The following is a 26,178-nucleotide window of genomic DNA, read 5'->3' as shown; positions in this document are numbered from 1 at the left end:
CGGCCCGGCCCCTGCGCGCCCCGCGGCCTCCGTGCGCTGCCGCCCGCTCCCGGCAGCCCGGCGCGGTCCCCCAGGCCCTGCAGCGGGGCGGCGTCCCCCGGCCCGCGGCGGGGGCGAGCGGGGCGCTGTGCCCGGCGGGGGGCGGCCCGTGACAGCGCCCTCCCGGCGGCGGCGGCGGCGGCAGCGGCGCCCGGGGTGGGGCGGGCGGGATGCTCGGCGTCGCGGGGCACCATGGGAGAATCCGCGGGCGCCCGGCATGGCGGCGGCGGCGGCGGGCGGCTGAGGGGCGGCGGTGGCGGCGGCGGGGGGCGGCCATGGTGTCGCCGGCGGCGCGGCTGGTGGGGCAGGGCGTGTGGGCGGCGCTGACCGGGGGCTGGTACCACGACCCGGAGCAGGGCGCCTTCACCAACAGCTGCCACCTCTATCTGTGGCTGTTCCTGCTGACGCTGCCCATGGCCCTGCACCTGGTGAGAGGGGCTGGGGGAGGGAGGAGCGGAGGGCGGGAGGTGGGAGCCGCGGACCCCGGTCCGCGGGCAGCAGCGGCGAGGGCGTGTGCGCTGGAGGGTCTGTAAACTGACCCCTGGGGGGCTTGAAAATGGGGCATATTGGGCTTTACGTGAGCATTCGTGTCTAAAGGTTAAGGGGGTGAGTCCGCCGGCGCGCTAGACAGGGGCCGGACCCTTAGTCCTGGAAGGAGTTGGGTAGGGGTGCAGTGCTGGCCTCTGCAAGCGCTGAATGACCGTGGGGTTGTTTGTTCAGTGACCGTAGGGATGTTTGTTCAAAATCTCTTTTAGAGACAGGTGTTTTTTTTCCAAATCTGCTCCAGTCTTACCTGCTGAGGAGGATAAATAAATGGAAACCTCCAAATACCGTGTATTTAATACGCCTTGCTGAATGTCACTGATGAATCACATGGCTTTTCGTGACATGCAGCTCCCTTTGTGCTGAAATTTAAACTTTGCAAATGAATAATAACTAGAGTTTGTTTGCTGGACTTCAAAATTTATTTTCCCGAAAAGCTGAAACTTTTGGTCTATTCTTGTGTGTTTTCCTACTGTGTGAGAAAAGCTGAGAAGTATAGTTTGCTGGATCATCGCATCTATTTTTTGGTGTGTCTTTCAGTGATTACAGCTTAATGTTGCTTCCACTAGAAACAGTTTCCATCCATTTGGTTCTTAGGGTGACTCAACTAAATTTTTAACTAAGTTCTGCACAAATTTTCTTTGATTGGATGAAACTTCTAAATAGGTCGCTTCACCCTACGTGGTCAGATATTTGCCTGATTTTCAAAAGCAAAGAGCATTTATGAATCCTTCTGCAATCCCAGTGGAAAGCAAATTTTGTATTTTTAAACATGAATGGGTATACTGTATTTTGTGGCTTGGATTACATCCTGTTAGGATGGCTCTTGGAGGTAATGAACCAAGATAACAATATGCTTTCTTCTGATTGATAGGGTCTGTTTCCTATGCAAACCAGGAAGAGTCTTGCATTGTAGGATTTACTGTCCAAGTCGTGTGTGTGATTAAAAAGGAAAAAAATTGAAAGTTAACTTTTTTTGCAGTTTATGTAAGTATGTTTCTGAAAGGATATGTATTTCCTTGTGGGAAACTTTTGAACTAATGGCATGGACGAAGACATGTTACCAAGGGGTTGCACAGAAGAACATGGGACTACAGGTCAGAGCTAAGGCATTATTTAAAGGGAATGGGAGAAAACATAACTTATCTACTGAACTCTCTTGGGCGTCATCTTTGCCTATCTAGATGGACTTGCTTTTTCTGCAGGGTGGCTGACTTTCTGATGAATCATCTGGTTAAATGCAGGACCTGTGTTCTTGAGCTAATGTATTGCTATGGGAATTCTTTGTCCTTGATAAGAATAATGCATTTATTATGATGGCTGCTTGAGAGTAATTATGTCCTTAAGTGTTTACTTGTTTTTAAGTGGCTTGATTTTAAGGCTTCATAAACTTTATGCAAGACATCTATTCTTGCCACTTAGAAACGTGAACTTGCTTTTTAACTAAAGGTTTTCTTTGAGTGATTTTGTTTATAATACTAAGTAATGTTTGGGGTAATATTTAGGTTACATACTTGACAGCAGTAGTTTTGGATTCAGCTAAAGCAGTCACTGATGTTTCTCTGGCAAAGTCAAAACAGATCAGAGTACTACTTTTTAAAATTTTCCTTTGCTTGGGATAATCTTACACTTTCGTCAAAGTCAGGAAGTCTCTCTGAAACAGTTTGATTTGAATCAAATGGCAAAACTCATCCATCTGTTTTTAGATTTTTCATGCTGGCTCAGCAGAGGCGTTCTGACAGTAGCGTCAAGAAGCTTAAAGTATCAAGTTGTTTCTGTTGTATGGATCGAGGATTTCTTTCTCTAGCTTTGTCAGCGTAGCTTACTTTGGTACTAAAGATTCCTTTATTAGTTCCCCCATCCCTGAAAATACAGATCTGTGTTTTTCTCTCTTTCTTTTCTTTCTCATTTATCATTTGTACATTAAAATGTACATTGGATATTATTTGGAGCATCGTTACTGTTAAAATCAACTTTCAAAATTATAATGAGATCTCTTCTAATCCTGCCACATCAACTCTCATAATAGATTAAGAATTAAAGTTATCTTATTCCATCAAACAGTCTAGGGTTCCTAGGTGTTTGCACATGAAAATAGTGATAATTATTAGTATTCAGCCACTGGGCTGAATTCAGACCCAGTAAAACACCAGTGACACAGAGATGGAACTTTGGGAAGTGCTTGTACTATAGCTTATTTTACAAGCCAGAAGAGAATGTACACTCATGTTTGGGTGAGTTCCCAGTAGGCCATACCGAGTATTTCTCTTGCCTTTTGTTGGACATGACACCCTTGAACTTAGAGGGTTGATACTTCTTATGCATTAGATCTTCAAATCGTACGCTGTGATAGGAAAAGTACAACGTGGCAGTATAAGGGTGTGGGCACATAAATTACTCAGAGGTAAACTGTAATAAACTTGCTGTGTGTCAGCTGCTTACAGTCCCACTCGGCCACGTTTTACCCCACTCTATCTCTCTGTAGAAGTTATCTATATATATAAATATATCTCTCTATATAAATATATCTCCACAGCAGAGAGGTAGGCTAAACTGTACGTCTTGTATTTATTGTGTGATAGGATGCATACTTAGAACTGAATGCACACCCTTGGAATGTTATTTGCTACCTGTTTTCCCATGTTTTATACTGTGTGACAGTTGGACGTCTCTTTGTACTGATCCACCTTGATTAACATATAAATATTTATCTTTGGCCGCAGTGTTATATCTCCCACGCATATCTCTGCAAGCCTGATGGTAGTGGCTGACTGCATATTTGTTTGATAGGTCCGTCCTTTGTGTTCTGTAGCCCACCAAGACAGTGAGGACCAGGTGCAGCACCGCCTTGCTTTAGATGCTTGAAGGGCTCAAAGATTGGGTGGGATGCATCTGGGTCTAATCAACTAATTTTTCAGCCCAATTTACAAGGCGTTTTATTTTGTCCAAAGGTTGCACATAATAATAAAAGGTATTAGGAAGTACATGCCTCAGCCACCTCTACCTTTGGGCTGCTCAAATCACGCTAGCAGGCATGTGAAGAAAAATGTGGCTGTTCCTCTGGGAGCAATCTCTGGGCAGGCAGAAGCCCCAAGTGAGGGTATTCCATACAGTCAGGTCAACTCTGTTGCATTTGCAGTAGTAAGTTGGGCCACACTTGGAACACACACATTTCTGCCCGTGACCCCACGCTATTCTGGTGCAGGGTACAACAACAGAAGCTACTGGAAAACAAAAAGTACATTGTAGTAGAGTTTTTAATTGGGCAAGAGCAAAGAAAACTACGACTTCCACGGAAACCTGTGGGAAGTCATGATGGCTGCTTTCTAATGAATTTGTATTTGTGGATTTGTTTTTGTTTTTTTTTTTTTTCTAGCTTCTAATAAGATGTCAGCTCAGTTGAAGCTTTTCCTGTCACTGGGGTGGCATCAAAAGGTCAGAGAGCTGTGTGGGTTCCTCTCAATAATGGAGGAGGTGTTCTGCCGTGACCTTGTCCCAGTGGGGTGTATTCTCTCAAAGTTTGCTGAGTAACTTTTTGATTCTTTGGCTATCTTCAACTGAGGGGATGGAGAGAGATGATGAATACACAGACACATGGTGTGATTATAAAACCTTGTTTCCATAGGAAACCAGGCTAATTATAACTATAGTGCCTCAAAAGTGACTCTGTCATCTAATTCCTCAGTGGTCTATAACTCAATTCTTTCTTAGCACAAGTGGATTTGATACTTTACCAGTTTGTACCAGGGAACAACAACTGCAGTCATGCAAGGCTTGATTCAGAAAATTGAGAGCTTTCCATTATCAGCTTCATCTTTCTCTTAATTCCTTATGTGGGCAGGGAGCAACCTGCTGGCTTGTACTGCTCAGCCTGCCCCAAGATTCAGAATATTAAGGATGTACTAGCCTTATTTTACACTGACAGACACTGTGAGCATGCACAGTGTGTGTTCGGCTAAAACGCTGTGTATCTTGGACAGATGGGCAGGGAGACCACAGGCTGGCTCAGGGCACAGCTCTGGTAGGTCTGGTCACAAGGCAGGGATGAGGACATGTAGCACTCAGCATTTGCTAAAACTGGCCTTCTTTTCCACTTTGAAATCTAGGAGCTTCCTTTGAGTCTGTTTTGTAGCATCCTCTATGCACGCAAAGACTGCACCATTGGAAGTCTATTTTTGTTGTGTCCTCTTGACATTATTCATGTAATATTTATGAAGCATTACGAATGTCACCTATAAAGCACTTCTTTTCTAGTGGATCATTCTGAGCTGTTATTTAATAACGAGCGGTTGATCTGTGCCTTTTAGTGTATAGTTTAAGAGACTCCTTGGAAGGTGAACAAATCTCTCTTAAACAAGTCATTACAGATAATTGAATATCATTCTTTGTGAAACCAAGCAATTTCTAACTCGTTTTGCAAAAACATTAGTCATAAACCACAAATTCTTCAACTCATACTCCAAACCTTATACCCTGAGAACATGACCTTGCAAGTGGATCCTCTTTCTGGCCCGGATTCACTAGATGACTGAAGGGTATGCTGTCAGTATATACACAGTACCATGAAGTACTCTTAACAGACTAAGCCTCAACTTGTAGAAAGTCATGTCTGTCATATTAGAGATCACTGGTAATACCTACATCCTAAATAGCTTCTCTACTTTTGTGCAATAGATTCTTTGTGTCTGAATCAGAACAGTCACAAAAAAGGATTTGCCTGAAAATCTTCACATGTACATCTTGAGGGTATGAGGTCCCACTAAGCCAAAAGTAGCATCAGAATAGCAACCTACTTGCTTGTAACAACACAGAAATGATTCAACATATTAATTTCAGCATCAAGATAAATGGCAGTGGCTTGTTTTAAAGATGAAGGAAGAATGCCTTGTTCCCTTCCCTTTACCTGTGTGGTCGGTGTGATTTATTTATGAATCTGAAAAAATGATAGATTTAGTCCCAAAGTAAAGACCATTCTTAAAAATTAACCTCTTTTAGCAAATCCTCAGTATTGAGAATCTGATTTTTTGGGGTTGGTTTGCCTGTTGTTTGGCTTTTTTGTTGTTGCTGTGCAGGGATATAGTAAAGCTCTGTTTAAAAAACCTAAAACTTGAGGAGAGACTGGATTAATTGTGAGACTGCAGCTGTGTTGTGACAATACATAAGGGTGTTCCATGACTGTAATGACTAATATTGGTTATAACTGCGAGTGTCCATTGCTATGATTTGCCCTTTAGTGTAAGGAAGCATTTATATATAAAAATGTTAGTATGTCCTGTCTGTGAAAGAACTTTAGAGAGTATACTTGAACTGTAATTAATTTTAATGACTAAGAACTATGGTGCTCATCCCAAATCAGCAAACAGATCACAGACAGCTGCAAATTAACAATTATGTACTTCAGAAAAAGAATTCAAAGAGCTTGTGTCATGGTTTAACCCCAGCTGGCAACTAAGCACCACACAGCCAATTGCTCACTCCTCCAGCCTAAGCCAGGGCAGCCTGCCTCTCCAAATGCATTTTATTCATTTGTTTTGACTAGTCCTGACTAATTATTTGAAATTCTTCAGTCCTTAAGATACTTGGGAACATGTTACGAGGTGTTAGGAAAAGGACAGCAAACTACAGCATTTTACTGTTGAGTCATAACTGAGATTCAGGCTAAGATGGCAGAATTTTTCTTAAGGGATTTCCTGTTTTGTAGATAACTAACATTTCATTTTGTGTCTGTGTTTTTATAAATTCATAGTTTAGGGAAGGCTGCAGCTGCATTAACATGGCAATGCAGTATTTTAAAAAATTTTACAGTCTTTGTCAATTGGGAGATTTTACTGATTTTTTGATAGTAAATAATGTCCACAGCTAATCAAAAGAATAAATCTTGTGAAATGGTTTGAAACTTGAAGAAACTTCTAGACCTTTTTTTTGTGAGCAGAACTCAATCTATATAGTGTATTTAAAAACTTTAGCAGCATCTTCTCAAAGCAAACTGTTGTCATTATGTCTTTTATAATTTCCTTCTGTAGGCTTTTCCAGCAAATGCAGTTACAGTTTTTGTGTACTGCAGCTTGGTGACAGTGTTCTTCACGGTAATAAAGGTGATCAGCTACCGTTTGCACCTTATGTTTGATAAAGGTGAAGTAATTCAACAAAAGCTCTCAAGACAAAATGGAAGGCAATGTAAAGAGATTCAAAAAGGAGAAGCAGTTCAGTCCTCTAATTGTAGGTAAGCTTCTCATTGCATTGCTGGCACGTTCTGTAAAATGGATGAGTTTGCACTATGGTCTTGCATGGCAGAAATGTCTGTTGACTGCATGAAAACTCCTTACAGTTGTGTGAGGAATGGCATTTTTAAAAACCTGCTTAGTGCTTTTATACTCCGTAGCTGAAGCATGCTCATGGTGAAGCAGGCAGAGCTGCACCTGATTCAGAGGTGGAGCAGCAGCTGGGTACCATGGAGGTGATAAAAAGAGACATGTACTGGAGCTGCTAAAAGATTCTGGAGAAAACCTAGGAGAAGTTTTTCTGGGGAAGCTTCACATGCGTGCTCTTTCTTCTTCTTGCTATGCTTACCTTCTGGGAAGAGGCAAGGAAGCAGCACACACCTTTTGGCAAAGAAAACACTTTAATATCACAGCTTTTGAAGCCTGAGCTCGTGTTGCCTTTGTGTGCTTGGAGTAACTTCCCTAGATCACACCTAGGTGTGTTAGTTGCTTTTCCCCCTCACATTTTATTGTGACTGCTTTTGATGCTCCTGTGGTCCTGTTTATGAGGAAAGCTAGTATCACTTTAATTTCTCAGGGGCATTTGGTAGGTATTTGTAGCTTTTCTGCTGAGGAGCCAAGTGCTGTTTGCTGCAAATAATCAATCCAGATTGTGACGTAATAAAGTTAAAAATAGTATTGGTCTGAAGACTAGTACTGACATTTTCCAGATTTGTGTTTAAGTGGAATGTACCACTGTACGCTCCTTGGAATGAATGGAGACCTCTCCTGCTGGTTTTTCAAGCCTGAGTTTTACAAACAAGTGAAGCTGTTAAGTGGCTTCCAGTGATCTCAAGTGTTATAACAGATGTGAAAAATGCTGAAATAAGGTACATCCAGTAGTGACAGCAGCACAGAAATGTCTAAACAAAGCTTAAACTGAGTAGCTGTTCAAACTACCAGTCAAGCTTCAACAGAGAGCTCCGTATAAAAGAACTTAGGGTATTTTTTGGTGCATTTGCAGTTGCTACTGCTATCTCTGTGCCAGCTAAGTAGTATCAAGGTTGTTTATGTACCTTTGTGCTACTGCTTTTTTGGTGTCTTTAAACATGTACATCTGTGTTACACTCCTGGCAGTGAGGTTTCTGGGGATGTCAAGGTCTGACTGCATTGTGACTCTTCTGAGAAATGTCTCTTATATGTGCCACTTAACCATGCAAGGTCTTTATTTTAGATGGGGTTATGCCTTTCAGACTTTGTTTTGACAAAGAAGTAGAGGCAGAATAACTTAAACTTGCATGGTAAATCACATGACTATTCCTCCTAGGTTGGTTTGTGAATGCACAACATTCTATTATTTACTACTTGATCAGAAAATAAAGAACTTATTATTATTTTGACTAGACAGATGACAGAGTTTTTTAAACAGACCGTGATAGTTGACAGGTTGGTTAAACAAGTTTTTGAGGCCAGTTTACTATGGAAAAAAACATTGTGGAAAGATGATTGAGATAAAAAATTTTATAGCTTGTATACAACTGTAGGGTTTTAAAAAAAAGTTTTTTGCAAAAAAACAACCCCATAAACAAACAGAAAAGCCCAATCCCCCACTTTTTAACATTTCACTATGGTGGTTTTTTGCTCGTTTTCTTTTTAACTGAATTTTTGTTGTCTTGTGCCTGAGAAAAATAACATTTGTAGGTTCTCATTAGTGAACTTTGTCCAAAAATACTTGCTTATATCCATGGAAAAGTTCATAGAAAATATGTGCAAAAAGAATTAGTGGATAGTTTAATGCACCCACAAAGAAAGTGATCAACGAATTGCCTTATAACATATGAGATTAGTAATGGATATATGTTTTCTTTGCCCAAACCAGAGCCAAAACTTTATTTTGTGGTCTAATGATTATATTAATACACATTGTGTTGCATTTCAAGTAGTCGTTTTATAGGAGACTCGTAAATAAACAGGCAGTTAGATAATCAGTAAGTACACAAGATCATAAAAAGCAGAAACTGTGAAAGGAGTAAGATTTGATTGTTATATAAGAAGCCCCAGTCTTTTTTCTGCCAGTAAATCTGTGTGTGTGTCAAGCAAGCTAAATGGCATTATATACGCATAGGGAGTTTGAAGAGATGTCATTTTATTTCTCATAGCTCTACCTCTGGAAACACCAGAATCATTTTATATTGAGGGATTTTTATTTATTTATTTTTATCAAGTTGTTGTGGTGAGGAGGGAGGTGCAGAAGGGGGTTACAGTATTTTTACAACCCTGTGCTTTTATCATCGGAGGGGAAGGGTGTGCTGTCACTGCACTGTGCTGTGCTACTTCTTCCTTTTCTGTTTCTACTCCTCACCTACTTCCCAAAATACGTGTGATCCATTGGGCTAAGAAGCATTGCCTTACTTTTCATTTGCTTACTTTTCAGCAATAACACAGGGGATAATGTCGTTGTTGAGACCAGCCAAAATGATTCTACCCAAACAATTCACGACAGTTCAAGGGTACAGGCTCTGCACTCGCAGAACTCATCTGGAGCAATGGTGAGTATGTGGTTTTCTGTAATAGTGTCTTCGCTTTATGCAGTCCATAGCTCACCACACGGAGTTTTGTATTGCCAGGTATGGATCACTTGGATTGTAGGTCTGTCCCAAGGAGGAAGGGTGATTCTGTGCATCTGCTAGGTATACAACTGCTGTCAGTCAGCCTTGTCCTCAAGGTTTGGTTTTGCAGAGCTGAAACTGGTATGCATGATTCTACCCTTCTTAAAAGGGATCCGTCTGCTCTACAGATAGCAAATAGCCTTCGTAAATATTGCCAAGAGCAACTAGTTTTTTGTGGCTGCTTTGTGAGAAGGGAGAGGTTAATGCACTCAGAGCAGCCTCTCATTGCCTCTGAAAGGATCTGCTCCTGGAGCATTAATAATTTGATTTTGTGTAACTAGGCTTATGCTTATAAAATGAACCAAACATGTCTTGAGTATTTAAACGTAAAAGCATAAAAAACGTTTAAATCTAGGAGATGTCTACAGGAGGTTGAAAGCATACGCATGTGCATTCCATGCCACTGGCCATGCTTTCTAAATCAATAGTGTATGAAGTGATGAAGGGGATGTATGTAAATGTTATTAAGGAAAACAATAGGAAAACCTCATGAGAAGATTGAACAGTTAAGTATTCAAAAAATTAAGAAACAGAATAATGCTGACTGTGTAGTCTTAAACTACTCCTTATGTATACTTTGATAAAATGTTTAATTATGTGATCCCATGCTATTTTTTTCTACAGGACTCCTGCCTCAGTCAGTGCAGAGGATGGTTAGTGATTTCTGAATAAGTGGCTACTTGATACTTCATTCTGTCTTCACATTCCTCCATGCCCCCCCCTTATTCCGATTTACTACAAATTATTAAAATCTTGGTCTGAATCAGAACTATTTCCTCATTTCCTGGAGTGTTTTTACCCTTTTGTAGCATCTGTATGATTCACAGACATTAATAGTTGTTTTGGGTTTTTTTATGAGGTAAAATACTTTTGCACCTTGTTTCTGTCCTAGTCTCCAGTATTCTGGTATTTGTCCATTCTGCAAACCTATTTCTTCTTGGGATCTTATCCTAGTCTCCCACTTCCAAACATGTAGGTTGGGTCTTGTCAAATGCAGTCTCCTGTTCATGATGGCAGGATACCACCGTGAAATTTTAGAAAATTTAGAAGAGAGCCACATTCATTTTTCCCAATGGCTTTAATTTCTCATTATGCACTTAGGCTGTTGAAATTAGACTCCTGAAGTATTCCTCTGGAGTACTGTGTTTAGTTTTGAGCTCCCCAGTTAGTGTGGACGCTGACCTGCTGATGAGAAACCAGCAGAGGCACCAAGGTGATTGAGGAATGAGGTACACGATGTATGAGGACAGGCAAATGGGATGATTTAGCAATTATGAGGCTAAAAACTTTCATTAGACTAGAAGAAGAGCTTACTGCTGTCTTTAGCTTTCTAATGGTAAGATACACAGAAGATTGAGCACACTCTTCTTGGAGGGGCCCAGTGATAGGATAAGAAACAGTGGCTGCAACTTGCAGCCATGGAAAGCTACAATTAGATCAATTAGATTTAATGTCTTTTGCGTGTACTTGTTTTGCTTGTTTTTTGTTTTTTTTGTTTGTTTTTTTTTTCCCTACCAAGAGAGTGGTCAAATACTGGAAGAAGTTTTCCAGAGAAGTTGTGAAATCTTCATCTTTGGAGATTTTCAAGACTCTGTTGGAGTTGGCCCTGAGCAACCTGTTCAAACTGTACCTGCTTTGAGTGTGTGTGTGTGGCAGAGGGGATTCTGACTAAATAACCTCCAAAGATTCCTTGAAATCTAAATGATTCTATAATAATTTATTGTCTCTGTCCTCTAGTTTTCATTTGAGGAATGAACTAGACACCAAAGTTTTCATTCTAGTGCTTTTGAAACATATAGCTGGGAAAGTGGAACTGATGAACACATTTTTTTTGTTAATGACTTAAAAAAAAGAAAAAAGGTGTCAGGATTAGGCACTGCAAAATTATTTTCTTAAAAGAAAACCAGATCTTTCTTTTCCTCCCTCTCCCCAAACATCACACACAATTGCAGTGATGCAATTTGGAGCATGACTGTTCTATAACCATCTCCCTCACCTACCCCTTGCATTTTGTGAAAGGTACATGTTCAAATTTCAGTGATGTTAAGCAATGTGCCAGTGCTGTAATTAACCTTTGATTAGATAGCTATTGCATTGATAGTTGTTTTTTTTCCCCAGCAGAATGTAATAAATGCCCATGCTAACCTTGTACGTTTCCTTTTATTTTTTCAGGAGCTGCCAACACGGGAAACTATTGAAGATCTTAGAGGTATCTTAAAGGCTTTATAAATCCCTTAAACCATTGTTCGCTCATTGCTTGACACAAAGGGAGATAATTTTGGTTTTGATACTATCTGCTTCTTGAGCTATTTTGATTATTTAAATTAAATAGACATGCTGCTGCCCCTGTCCTGACCTGGAAGGGTCCCAGCTTGCTTTTACAGTATTACTCATGTAGCTAGCAAAAAGCTCCTTGCTTAGGAACTGTTTTAATCAGCTACATCATCTGTGCTTTCTTTCCTCTGGATCAGATTTTGCTAGCTAAAGATCATACTTCAGTAATGCATAGTGTTCATGTTTGCAAGACCTAACTTCCATATGTTTTCTAACTAGGTGTTATGGTATTAGAAGACCAGGCTGCACCACCAGTTTCGTCTACCTCACCCTGTAACAAAGCAGATATATTACCTGTTTATACAACCTCCACTTCAGGTGCCACCACATCAGCAATAGTGACAAAACCAGCTGCTATGGAAACACTTTCTGGTAATGAAATAAATGAAAAAGGAGTGAACGAACAGCTATGTGGACAGCATGGATCCCAAGATATTCTTGTGGACAGAGATGTAGCTAAAAACTTCTCCAATATTTCTTCATCACAAGGTGATATTTTAAGGACTGGAGTTTCTTCAGAGCCATGGGACAGTGAAAATTCAGTTATTTCAGACCATTTGAGTAATCCTAAAAGCTACAAAAGAGAGAAATTGCCAGATGGATCACCACAGACAGGCTTTACCAGTAACTGTCCACAGTGCAATGCCATTGCGACCAAAGATCACGAGCACGTGGAAGGTTCTTGCAATGCCACTAGTACTAATGAGGACCTTGATTGCTCAGACAGCGAGACTGCTGTTGCAGTTGTGGACAACTCACTTCCTGGAGACCAGCTTTGTGAACCCATTAAAATTGTCATCACAATGAGTACTACACCAAACACCACCCTCAGCGACCTACCGGGATCTGTCCACTTAAAGGATCTGGAAACTGAGAGAACAAGCTCAGCCCTTGACTCTGATGTAGTTAGAGCAGGTTGGCCAAGTCAGCAAACTAGTGATCAGCTCAGAATCCCTGTTATCACTTTTGACCTGTCTGATGACAGCAAAGGTAAGGCTTGTCCAGAACTTAGTGAAAGCGAAAGAACTCCAGAAATGTTAAGGGCAGAGCTGTCATCCAACCAGTGCTCTGGCTATGAATCGGGTGATGCAGTAAAGGAGCACAGCAACCCAGCAAATACTCCTTTAGAAACTAACACATGTTCAGAGCCAAATCAGGAAAATGCTTCGGAAAATGTCCAGACTGTAGATTTAACTTCTAAGGAAGACCTGCACAACTTAGACCCGCAGTCCTGTAGAACTGCTCATGAAAAGAGGCACATGCGGGTGTTGAGTGTAGACAGTGGGACAGATGTGCTTTTAAGTAAGAACTTCGTGGAGGTATCTGACAAGGAAAAGACCTTACCAACTTCTAAATCAGATCTAGAAGCTAAAGAAGGACAGATGCCCAACGAATCTAACTTTCTAGAATTTGTCTCCCTCTTGGAATCCATTAATACCTCAAAGATGAAGACATCTAATCAGTCCAGTGTCAAAACGGAGTCAACAAAGGAAAATGGGTTTGTTGGAGGTATTATGCATGGCTTACAATTCTTTTGGAAAAAAGATGTTGTGACTAGTTAGATTATTTATAGCCCCTTAGTTAGACATCTGCAATAGGGCAAATTCTCAGAGGAAGACTGGTTTTGCTGATAGGACCAGGGTAGGGCTGGACATGGTGGGACGAAGTGATTTAGTGAAAGTGTGATCGTTTCAGATGCAGTTCTTTCATTTTTTTATTTTCTTAAAAGATTTTCCTTTGGGAAATGTGATGATAAGCTCAGTAGGTGTCCAGTATGTATCTAGTATTCTGTACTAGAATAGTGTGCCTGGATTGTTTGAATACCACAAGTATCTTGCAAAAATGTGTCTAGCCATAGCATTACATCTGCCCTTGCCCATCTTACCAGGTGCACGTTGATGAGTTGTCTGTGTGTACCTCCAAGTATGTAGAAAGCTGGAATTGTGACTGGTGATGGTTCAACTTCTAGGTAACACATATGTGCACGCATGCACGTATGCCTAAACTGCCTGCATGGTTGTGGATTGCTTATAACTTAAAAGAAAAAAAATTTTAAAAATTTTAAAAAAAGCAAAAATCATGTATTTGTTCCCAACAGGTAAGAGATTTGATTTTCAGTTACTTTAAAGTAAACTATTTGGGGTTTAAGGAGTAAAATTTGGTGGCTGTTTTCAATGAAAGCCACCAGCATTTTAATGAACACAATCAGTTTAGAAGATCTGGACCAAAGTGAAACAAGACAACCTTTTCCCCTTCTCCAAAATGTTTGGTTTACCTTAGATCCTATAATAAGCTGTTTTAAGACAGCCTAAGAGGATGCCATTTCAATACCTAGTTTGCCTGAGAGGTAAGAAACTTAATGGCGCCCAGAAGAACAGCTTGGCATTCCTATTTTACCTGCTCTGTGCTCCCCTGGAAGAACCTTCCACTACATGAAAAATGCACAGCTGACTTAAAATTTTGTCGGCTTTTTTAAAAACTAATGTGAAATCTGTACCTTTACCTTGTTGGAAAAAACTTACCTTCTCAATGTGTCATTTTCCTTTAGATTTCATATGCCTTTCACTGTGCCTTTACTAAAGTCTGCCTTCTTCTCTGTCCTATCCAATGCATTAGACGCTTATCTCATTCCATCTTTCACTTGTGTCCATTTTTCTTTCACTTTGTATTTCCAGTTCTGTGCTTTTCCTTCTCTGTTCATCCCTTCTCAGTTTAGCCACTCCCCTCCTGTGCATTCTCCTTCATATTGGTTCTCTCTCATCTTTCCCTCTGTTCTTCCTAGCAGTCCACACTGTTGCTTTTTCAGGCTTTTCGACTCTGTTGAGCCTGCCTAAAGCTGTTGTCTCCCCACAACTTGCATTCAGTTCTCCTGTAGTCACCCTCCCCTCCGTGCCCCAGTCAAATTTTGCTCCTCCTTGACCTGATGCCTCTCTTCTGGTCTATCTTAGCCATCTCTCCTGCCTTCTCAGACTGTTTATTCTTCAGACCTGTTTCTGTCCTGCTCTGTTGAGTTTATCAGCCTGCCTAGCTGGCTCCAGTCTATTCTGTCTGGTTGCTCATATATGCTGAGCAAGCCCTGCTTGTCACCGGAGCCTTGCTGAGCCCAGAGAGCCCTGATGTGTCCCTGGCTTGCAGGGTCACCTCTCTATGCATGCAGCCTGCAGCAATATGAGGGGTGTAGCAAGTAGATAGTGATTTTTTTTGCTGTTTCTCTATCATAAAACAGGAGCATTTACACCATAATTTTACTTCTGTGTGATGTGACTTAGCTAGAAAATGATAAAATAATCAAAATTTCAGAGGAAAGTTTAAATAAAAGAAAGAAAGTATGCAGCTAATCTGCAAAGGGCTTTCAGACATGTACCCTTGGATAATATGAACAGGCAAGGTTGCTGTATAAAAAGAAGTAATGGGCAATCAAAATAAGTCAGACTCAAATTCCATAGTGACCAGAGAAACCCAACCCTAAACCCCAAACTTTATTAATATATATGTAGTTATTGTGCTTTAGATCTGGCAAACAAGATTATTCTTGTTGGAATATGAGATCCTGAGGAAACAGTAGGATTCTGCTCTTCCCTTAAACCAAGTTCTTACTTAGTGACTTGAATTTCATAGAATCATAAAATGATTTGGGTTGGAAGGGACCTTAGAGATTATCTAGTTCCAAACCCCTGCCATGGTCAGAGACACCTTCAACTAGGCCAGGGTGCTCAAAGGCCTGTTCGACCTGGCCTTGAACACCTTCAGGGATGGGGCATTCACAGCTTCTCTGGGTAGCCTGTTCTGTGCCTCACCACCCTCACAGTAGATAATTTCTTCCTAACATCTAAATCTTCCTACATTCCTATTTTCTTAAGTCTGTACTTTTGTGAGATGGTGAAGCTGAGCTGCATACGTGTATAGTTAAGCATCCCTGCTTGTTTCCAGTGTGGACCCTGCAAGAGTCACCCTGGAGCAGGAATGGGACTGGGAAAGGGGTGCCCTGCAGGAGCAGAGATGGTGTCTGTGACTCATGCATCTTGGACTGCTGCTGTGGGAAAAAAGAGACTCAATCAGAACTCCTTGAGCTCTGGAGAGGTAGTTCAAAGGCAGTTATTTTTAAGAGCAAGTAGGCTTTGTTTTCTAGCCTAGTCAGAATGTGCTATTTGCTAAAATAAATTACTGTCATTACTGGCAGCTTCCCCACAGCAAGACTGAATTTTAGGAATGAGAAAGCCTTTAATTTGTTTACAACTTTGCAATTGCAAATATGCTTTAACAAAATAGCATCTTGGAACAGATCTGAATAAACATAATTCCCACATTAGAGTGGTTTTTCAAAAAAAAAAAAAGTGTGTGTGAATACAGAGCAAGTCAAGCTATGCACCAGTTGTTTTGAGGGAGGAGGTTGGTTCTGTTTGTTTTTTGTTCTTTTAACCTTGCAAACTGTCTAATTGGCAAAAGCTAAAAATAGAAGTCTGATCCAAATGAGCATGAAGTGCACCCCACAAAGGTATTTATTAGGCAATGTGAGAAACTTGGCAAATTCCTGGAAAGCTGTGTATTCAGAACTGTGTGTAAGAAAGTTGGTATTTTGCATAATTTGGAGAAGATGGGGAAATGTGCTCATCAGAACCATCTTGCACATGAGTCAATGTCATGGATAGATCTGCCTTACGGGGTGTCCCTCACAGAACTTTTGAGTTCTGTGGAAACAGAAAAGTTACTGTCCTGACCATGTCAGCCTTTGCCAGTAGACAGCTTGGTAAAACGCAGTACAGGAAAATTAAGTCTTGCTTTATACTGCTAAGAATGCCACATTTAATGTGTTAAAATATAGGACATAAAACCTCTAAGAGCTGTTCTGTAGCCATTCCACCTCTTCTAGATTGTGAGAAAGTACCATTGACACTGTTGCTGAAAATTACTTTCAGACTAGTGTCCTTTCAGTTTTGAATCCAACTTGTACCACCCACATAATGAAAGTGTGTTGAAGGGCAACTGTAAATTTTCTTCAGCCTTTGAGAAGTGTGAGGAAAGCTGAATTTATTGGCTGCTCTGGGTCCCTCAGATGTGTCTTCAGCTAAGAAAGAGCAGTTGTTTATTACTTATGGAGGGCAAAGCCTCCTGTATGTCCCCTCTGGCACAGCTGGCTTGTAATCTAGGACAGGCAATATTATCATCCAGGGAGCAAAGCCTGCCCTGGGAACGGTGGGGACTGGTACAGGAGACACTAAACCAGGACTGCATGGCCTGAATTTAGATGTTTTGCAGGCTCTTTTTAGAAAAGGTACTCATCATTCTGGGCAGAGCACAAACCACAACCTCGAGTGAGTTGTTCTGGATCTCAAGCAATTACCCTTCTCCTATAAAAAACTAAAACATACTCCTGTGGATATTTTTAGACTCCTCTTTTTTTTTTCTTTTTTTTTTTACCCCTTGCATGGGAGAACGAGGACTATTGCCTGCCATATAGTCACGGGGAAGAGGGATCCTGTGCATTGAGTCACCAGTCTGGGTGACAGCAGGGCAATTTGCTGGCAGGTGGGTAGCAATTAAGAGCAGCTGTGTGTTGTCCCTGACTCTCATGCAGGAAAGGAACCACATGGCATTTGATGCCCCTCTTGGGATGTGGAGGACATGGTTTGTGGAACTCAGTTTTTTAAATCTGCTACTCAATGTGTAAGGCTTGATGGGTTGAAGTTTTAAAATTTCAGTCTTTAAACTGAAGAGGCAATACTATGTTTGATGACTAGTCTGATATCTGCAAAGAAACTGTGGGGTTATTTCAGAGGTCTGTATTGTGATGTAATTGGTAGGTATAATGATTAGACTATTTATTACCATCTCTGCTGCTGACCTGGGAGATTGTTTTGAGCAAGTCATTTCCTGTTACAGGTACAATGGCTATTGCTAGTTTTTCCTGTTGCTTCAGGATTAATGTGGTAATCCTGACTGATGGATGTGCTTCTTCAGTGCCCATGCTGAAGTTTTATAGGAATTCTTGGACTTTGTGATGTTCCCTGGGCACTCCTGTTGTTTGGTGGATGACCAGCTTTTAATGTCAGTTTTTTCTAATAGGTAAATTTGGGTTGAGAATAAAATACATAAGATAGATGTTTCTGCTAAAGCAGCTAGTAAAGAAAAGGTTGGGAATGTCCTTAGGACATTCTCCAGTATATGAATGGGACAGTTCAAAATCTGTAGAACTTTTGTTTCATGCTGGTACTAACAAAAGAATAGAGCAATTTGAAATCAATTATCTCTGTAGTGAAACAGGAAAAAAAAATGTTTAGGTAAAACTTGCTATTTTGTAGCATAGTGTTGTGGAATAAAGTGTATTCTGCAGCAAAGCAATTAATGAACAGAAGAGGGAGAGGCTTAATTAGCCTAATTTTGCTTGACCAGATTTCAAACCAGATGGCGTCTGAAATTATGATAACAGTGGCATTTTAATCTACAGGAGTGAGTTGTGGAGGTTGGGATAGGGACATGCAAGTAAAAGGTGAGGAAGAAGGTTTGAAAAACTGGTAAGAGGCTACAAAATAGTAAATTACCTGATAATAAGGCAGCTTTAAAGTTGAGGTACACTGATAGTTGGTTATCTTGATTACTGTATCATAGAATGGTTGGGGTTGGAAGGGACCTTAATAAAGATCACCTAGTTCCAAACCCCTGCCATGGTCAGGAACACCTTCCATTAGATCAGGTTGCTCAGAGCCCCATCCAACCTGGCCTTGAACACTTCCAGGAATGAGGCATCCATAACTTCTCTGGGCAACCTGTGCCAGTTCCTCACCACCCTCACATTAAGGAATTTCTTCTGAATAGCCAATCTAAACCTGCCCTATTTCAGTTTAGAGCCATTCTCCCCTGTTCTATCCCTACATACCTCTTAAGATTTCTTGTGGTCCCTCTTCAGGCACTGAAAGGCTGTAATTAGGTTTCCCTGGAGCCTTCTCTTCTCCAGGCTGAAATCTCAGCCAACTTCCTCAGCCTTTCCTCATAGGAGAGCTATTCCATCCCTCTGATCATCCTTGTGGCCCTCCTCTGGACTCTCTGTATTTACATATGTGCAAAGACTGGTCAATTTGAGCTGTAAAACTGGTTTCAGCCTCTTCCCAATACTGACCAAAGTTTTGTCCATAAACATAATTTGGGATGCTTGAAATGTGTTCTGTAAATGAAAAAGTTACATGGCAAAGGAAGTTTTGGTAGTGTAACTGCATTTAATTTAGGAGCTCATTTGCCAGCACTGGGATGTTATACTTTTAAGTAATGTTGCTATGCTGTTAAAAGTCTTCAGTGCAGACAGGAAGTTTACAGGAAGTATCTTATACCCATATGGGACATATAAGAAATGTTCATCTTGGTAAGTATTTTACCAGGATAACTTAAAGATGCGTCTTCTGCTCAACCAAAATATGAAAATGGTGTACAGACCGAAACTTGGCTGCTTGTGCAGGACTCTTCTGAATCACCCTGCCCCAAGACTGATTTAGCCATGAGTCCTGATAGTTACACCTCACATGTCTGAGTCATGGGGCATATCATTTCCAGACAAATTATGCAGTTATTGCAGAGCCTGGGTCTGAGCTTGAAACTTCTGTAAGCCCAGCCATGTGTACACTGTAGATGTGTGGAGCAGTGGATCAGGGTAAATGGCTCTGTTAGGAGATCATAAGGAAGGTGGAAGTACACTGCAGTGGTTGTGGTTTTTAGTCTGCTCTTGCTCTTGGAAGAGGTTTTTCTTAGTGCTTGAGCTTTGCCAGCACAATTTCCACGCAAGGAGCATTTGGTGACGTAGAGCAGATGACATAGCCTGTCAGGGCACTCCTAGTCTAGACACCACTATCTCCATTTACATACTGAACGTCTAAGTCACTTGGAAGGCGATGACTAATAATCATGAAAATCAGTCACAAACCCATCATGGCCCCCCTTTCCAGTGCTGGAAGTACTAATCACTGTAGTGTTTTTGCATGTAAAGCCTGTAAGAAGCAGTATGTTTAGGTTTTTATTATTATGACTCCTTACCACGGCAGGAAAAAGAAGTCTGCAAGGCTTGTGGTTTGGAATGGAAAAGAGAGAGGTATTTTCTAAAACCACTAGATAATGAAATTTAAAAAATCTCTCTAATTGTTCCAGCCCTAGAGCTAGTTTGGGGCAATATAGGACCAATTAGATTATTAAAACCACAGCTTCTGATCTCTATCAATTATTCTTACAGCTTAAACAGCCCAGGCCTTTAGGAAGGTGTTTTTGATTAGGTGTCTGTTGGTTCCATCACCTCCCACAGCTGTGGTTACATCATTAAGGAGATTCTTCAGTAATGGCTTAAACTGGAGTTTAAATCTTAATAAGGAAAGGAAAACATTGTTGTCTGTTCCCCTAACTGCTTTTTTTTTTTTCCCTAAATAGAAAAAGGTTGATCTGGAAGGCCTATTGAATTATGCCTCCTTCCATGCACAACAGATACAAAATATTTCCCTAAATCAGATTTGCGATCATTTCGCTTTATTTATTGCACAGAGAGTCAGGATCCTTGGTTGTCATGTGCTACAGAAACAGGACAAGAGACTTAGAAGATTGGCAGCGTTGAAGTGAGATCCCTTTTTTTCCTCCCTCCTTGTGGAAGCTGAAGGAACACTGCTGTTCCAAGCAAGAATTACAGTGCCTTTATCTCTGCTGCCCTCGTGCTAGAACCTGGACTGGTGGGTGTCTGGAGGCCCACTGAGACTCTTTAGGCTACATAACGCTTCTTATGCTTCCTATTATGGGCTGAGACCTGCTGGGACAAGATACGGTGCTACAATTGAGGTTGTTCTTATGATTCCGGATGCTGCCCCCTTCTACCTCCCCCCCCCCCCCCAAAAAAAATTGAATGAAGTGTCTGTAGCGAAAAGTTATGTGTAAGTCTGAGGCTTTAGGGTATTAGAGGGGTGTGTCCTGCAAATTGAAAGTGGTGTGCAAATGTTGTAACTCCTGAAGGTAAGTTTGCTTGTAGAAGTAATGTGTTAGTACATCAGCTGATACAGTTGGAGGAAAACAAGACAGATGATCTGAAAGCTCTGCATGTCCAAAAGCTTGTTTACCTTTTTTGATTTTATCAGTTGACCTAATAAAAGGATTACATCTCTCTACAAACCTTGAATCTGTTTCATCCTTAGACCATCTTAGCTGTGACACCACTATTTCTTGAGTGGTGACTCTTGCAGGTTTGGTTTGGCCAGTCACTAGTGGTGTCCCTCAGTAATCAGCGTTGGGCCTAATCCTGTTTAATATCTTTATTGATGATCTGGATGAGGGGATCAAATCTCCCATTAGTAAATTTGCAGATGACATCAAATTGGGGGGGCCGTGTCAGTCTTCTGGGTGGTAGGAAGGCTCTGCAGAGGGACCTTGACAGATGGGCTGAATCCAAGCATATGAGGTTCAACAAGGCCAGGTGCCGGGTCCTGCACTTTGGCCACAACCACCCCCTGCAGCACTACAGGCTGGGCACAGAGTGGCTGGAGAGCAGCCAGGCAGAAAGGGATCTGGGAGTTTGGATTGACAGGAAGCTGAACATGAGCCAGCAGTGTGCCCAGGTGGCCAGGAAGGCCAATGGCATCCTGGCCTGCATCAAGAACAGTGTGGCCAGCAGGAGCAGGGAAGGGATTCTTCCCCTGTGCTTGGCATTGGTGAGGCCTTGCTGTGAGTACTTTGTCCAGTTCTGGGCCCCTGAATTTAGGAAGGACACAGGTGCTGGAGCGTGTTCAGAGAAGGACAGTGGAGCTGGTAAAGAGTCTGGAGCACAAGTCCTATGAAGAGCAGCTGAGGTAACTGGGGTTGTTTAGCCTGGAGAGGAGGAGGCTCAAGGGAGATCTTACCACTCCACAACTACCCTACAGGAGGTTGTAGCTATGTGGGCGTCAGTCTCTTCTCCCAGGCAACCAGCAATAGGACAAGAGGACACAGTCTTCAATTGTTCCAGAGGAGGTTTAGGTTGGATGTTAGGAAGAAGGTCTTCACAGAAAGGATGGTTGGGCATTGGAATGGGCTGCTCAGGGAGGTGGTGGGGTCACCGTTCCTGGAGTTGTTTAAGGAAAGGCTGGATGTGGTACTGAGTGCCATGGTCTAGTTGACAAGGTGGTGTTTGGTCACAGGTTGAACTCAATAATCTTGGAGGTCTTTTCCAACCTCGTTGATTCTGTGATTCTGTGAATGGTAATTTTAAGAAATATGATTTAGAAAGTGGTGAGAAGTATGGTTTCACAAATGGAACTTTCCTTGTAGGGAAATTTCTGTGGTTTTTTTCTAATTAAATTCCTTGCTTAGTGAAAAGGGTGCAGGATTTAGTGAAGCATCTCCAACAATCACCACAAAAGAACTTCTTTCCATTTAAAACATTTAATTGCACAACTGCACATGGTGCTGATGAAATCACTTAGTTACCCTTTAAAATCCTAACAGATAATTTTTTTAGTTTATAGACAAAACACAGTTACAAAATGTTTCACTGTTTATCATGAAGATTACTCACTAAAAGAGACTACTGCTTGAAAGTTGTACACGTATATATGTAAATGACGTACGTGTGTAGAGAAGGCACATTAATATAATTGGTATTCAGAGTAGTAGAAATCAGACAAATACTTCCTGTATATTTTAAAATCTATAGTTCTATATTTTCTAAGTGTAGGCAAATCTACTGTGAAAATGTTTTGACACTTTTTTACACCAGGTGTGTGGCTAGTGGGGAAGAGGGATTAGGCAGCTACCTGCTTTCCTGTCCAAGAGCTCTATTTCCTTTGGAGGTTCTGCTTTGCCTTTTGTAAGAGGGGAATGGGCCAGTGCTCTGGCTTTTCCACTGCCAATATACACAACTTGGGAACAAATTATGGCCCCCAGGGAAGCAGCCACTTACAATTCTAAGTTAGGAACAGGTTGCTTCCCTCTGAAACAATAGGAGAAGCAAAGCAGAAATTCCCTCTTGTTCTCTGCTTCACACAGCATGTTCTTGAAACAAGCCAATTCACACAGACTCCTCAAATCAGAGTACCTCCTCATCCAGATTTCTGTGGTTGTATTGTTTTAAGTAACTGTAATGCTTTCCATAAAACTAGTGAGTATGGCAGTGTTTTAGATTTTCTTTTTTAGATGCTCTTGTTCAGAAGTTAATGAATGAAACTCTTGAAAGTCGTCTGCGGAGAGTGGCTCCACTTCAATACCCTGTTTTCCAGATAGCCAGACGACGGAAAGAAAAGAAGAAATGGTGGGAACAGAAAAGCACTGTGAGCAACTTCCTAAACAGGAAAGATCAGATGTGCAAAGCCAAGATCATGCTAGTACTAGTCCGGTGCTACCAGAGTCTGCCAAATTTGCAGCACTGTAAGGCCAGTTTACTTTACAATTTTGTACTTCAAAGATATGATGTAAGATATTTTGTTTCACTGAGTAGAAATGACATAAACTTTTAATTAACCTCTCTTTCTTTCTGTTTTATTGAGAACAAGAAAAAAGTTCCTCATAGTAGTTTTGAAACATTTTTGTGTCAAGTTACCAGGGCAACAGGCAAAGGCAGATAATCTACCGGGTAACTTCTCAGCAAGACAGTTCTGTCTTGCAAGTAATAAGTGGACCTGAGGCATCTGTGCAAGATGAGCTCTCCGTGGATGCAATGCACGTGTTCATAGATGAAAATGGTGAGTTTATGTAGCTGAGATAATTACCATGCATGAAGAAATTTCTAAAGAAAGTTTAGATGCCCTGGAAGGGTATTTCTCTTGTCTTATTGCATGTTATCTGTTGCATGTTTTTCTGTGTATGGGAAAGAAAAGGGCTTAGTAATATAAAGTCAGATCAGCAACACATAGAGTTTTTAAAATCCGCTAGTGACCATCATAGACCTGAGCCTTACACGCTGCTTGAAGTTTGTCTTATAAACATCATCCTCAAAAGATGCTGGCTAGGCCAGAAGACTGTTTCTATCTCTTCAGGAGACCTCCTGGTGTTTTCTACCTGACTAGGAGTTTTGCACTGGCCTGACTGGGCAAAACATTCCTCCTTTATCCTGTTGTTTTTTATTTTTTGTTTTTTTTTTTTTTTTTTTTAATTCAGCTGACTCAGGCTGATCTCTGATAATTATGGTGGTTGCTGTCATTTGGAGTTGAGGTCTGCTACCCTTTCCAAGAGAATTAATGAGTGACCTAGTCTTGCCCCATGCCTGTACTTGGAATGCTGCTGCTCGGAAGCTGTTCCTGGAGTCTGAAGCTGTAGTATGCTTGGTGGTGGTTTGTCTGAGCCCGGTAGCTCAGGGTTCATGACCCCAGAGATATTTTGGTTTTTCTGCCAGTTCCTCCTGGCCGTGGCTGCAGCCGCTGGCGTGCTGTGGGGCAAAGGGCAGCAGCTGCCAGTCGGGCAGATGGCACAGCCTCAGGGTCAGCGAGCAGCGACCCTTGGCTTGGTGCTGCGCGTGTGAGCAGGGAGCAGCAGCAGCTACACTTGTAGCAGAATGTTTTGCTGCTGTGTACCTTCTGACCTCACCTTTGTGAATGGAAAGAGGAAAAATCTGATTATTTGACATTTTACAGTGAACTTATATTGATCAGTGGGCTCTGTGTTTAATTTACCTTTTAAATTTTCACTGTAACTTCGGTGTTTTGATTTGTCTCGGGTTTTCAGTTGTTCAAATGTTAATTTGCTTTCTGAAGTCTAAAATAAGCCTAGTGCACAAACTGAGAACTATATATGTATACCTGAACTAAAATGTATTTTTTATAAATTTTGTGTGTAAAGCAAATGATCATATCACTGAACTGATTATTTTTTCCCTCTGTATTTTCCAAAGGGGAGATTAGATCCTGCTATTTAAAAGCTGGCTGTCAGAAGGAAGGAAATTTTAGACATCAGCTATCAAATTGTGATTGTATGTCAAATGCTCAGTAAGTAAGCCCTTATGTTTAGAAATGTTAAGAGTTTTCATTACTAGAAACTGTGAAACTGTAGCTGTGAAAGATGCATATGAAGCGGGGTATTGGAGAATATATGTGCTAATCTCTTCTAGAGAAGTCAGAGCATGAATTTTTGGGTTTTGTTTTCTACTAAAACAGTGACAGTTTTATAAGAATATCGAAAAGAGAAAGTGAAAGCAAAAACCAGAACTATCCACTGTACTTTCATTACTTTCTGGGAATAGCCAAAGTCAAGTGTAGAGATTATATATAAGATTGTAAATAAAGTAAGTGGGATTATTACCAGCTGTTCTCTAAACCTTGTCTTGTTTGCTTCCCACGTGTGTTGGGTCATTTGAAGATTTTTCGTGCTGTGTCAGTATCAGTCACTGACACTGCTTCATGTCAATTCTAGCAGCAGAGCCTTTCACCTTGCATTAAATCCCTAATGATGGTCTGGCACTCTGATAAGGTGTCCATTTTCAAAGGTCTTTTTGGAGTGATCCACACAAATACTGTATTCATTACAATGGTTTCCACACTCTTCTATGTGATCTGTTGTTTGCATATCTGTAAAAAGAATTTTAAAAATTCGTGTTTTATGAAATAAATTTGGTTTTCATATTGTTTTACAGCATTTGGAGAAGTTGAGTGAGGGAGTAGAAATGGTCTTCATTAATAGCAAATATTGTTCTTCAAGTGTTTGGCTTTCAGTGGAGACTTGAAAAACTTGGGACCATGTTAAAAAACTGTGTTAGCATTTCAGAGTGCTATTATGGGAGACATGAGAATAATGCTGTTATTTGTCAGTGGGCAAAGAGTTAAAAAAAAAAATAATTTGAGTCCATCTACAGTAGAAATCTTCGGTCTGTCTTTAGCAAAATAAAAAACCACCAATGTGGTAGAGTTTGATGTTGATCTGAAAAATGAGACATTTTACTTTGGTACTATTTAAGTCTTGCAACTCTTTTTGTTTCACCTTGCACAGAATACTCTCCTTCTCCCCCTTCTTATAACCATGAACTTGAATCTGTCCTAAATTCAGAAATAGTTTTTTGTCCCCTGACTTTTATCAATTAATTTGTTTTTAATCAAGGAGGGACAATCTTCCCTCTTGTAAAAGAAGTCATGCTGAATCTGCCTTTGGTAGATGCATACTGACGTCTCTGTCTTCCTGTGCTAAGTGCTGTTTTATAAGTTTGTGGTTTGCAGTCCTCTAGGGATGTGATTTATTTTTAAGGGGTCTACTATATCTTGTAACAAAAGCAAGTTCAGATATATGTTGCAGGCGTTTATGTGCATTCAATTTCTGAAGATGAGCACCTTTGCTGGAAATCTTAGGGTACAGTGGCAGTTTAGGCTGGGGAGTAGAACAGATCAGCAAAGACAAGTGAGTTCCCAGGACTGTTCCTTTATGGGAGTGAATGGGAAGACAGAACACAAGAGCTTTTCCCAGAGCAGAGCAGCATGAATGAA

The 26,178-nt window shown here is 41.0% G+C and overlaps 1 protein-coding gene across 1 annotated transcript in view; it reads left to right on the top strand.

Annotated features, from left to right (window-relative positions):
• The first annotated feature begins 314 nt into the window (after positions 1-314).
• The window catches only part of PCNX2 (pecanex 2), a 156,679-nt gene continuing 130,815 nt past the window's right edge, over positions 315-26,178 (top strand). Inside the window, exons 1-8 of the mRNA XM_027896657.1 lie at positions 315-467; positions 6,606-6,805; positions 9,217-9,331; positions 11,624-11,660; positions 12,005-13,294; positions 22,993-23,140; positions 23,309-23,454; positions 24,600-24,693. Of these exons, the coding sequence (XP_027752458.1) occupies positions 315-467; positions 6,606-6,805; positions 9,217-9,331; positions 11,624-11,660; positions 12,005-13,294; positions 22,993-23,140; positions 23,309-23,454; positions 24,600-24,693 (2,183 nt within the window). The remainder of the gene's footprint in view (positions 468-6,605; positions 6,806-9,216; positions 9,332-11,623; positions 11,661-12,004; positions 13,295-22,992; positions 23,141-23,308; positions 23,455-24,599; positions 24,694-26,178) is intronic.

The sequence above is a fragment of the Empidonax traillii genome, unplaced genomic scaffold, assembly GCF_003031625.1.
Source record: "Empidonax traillii isolate 1590-97213 ecotype Southwest subspecies unplaced genomic scaffold, ASM303162v1 scaffold507:size695108, whole genome shotgun sequence".
Taxonomy (NCBI): Eukaryota; Metazoa; Chordata; class Aves; order Passeriformes; family Tyrannidae; genus Empidonax; species Empidonax traillii.
Note: the sequence above shows the minus strand (reverse complement) of the source record. Positions and strands in the feature narration are given on the sequence as shown.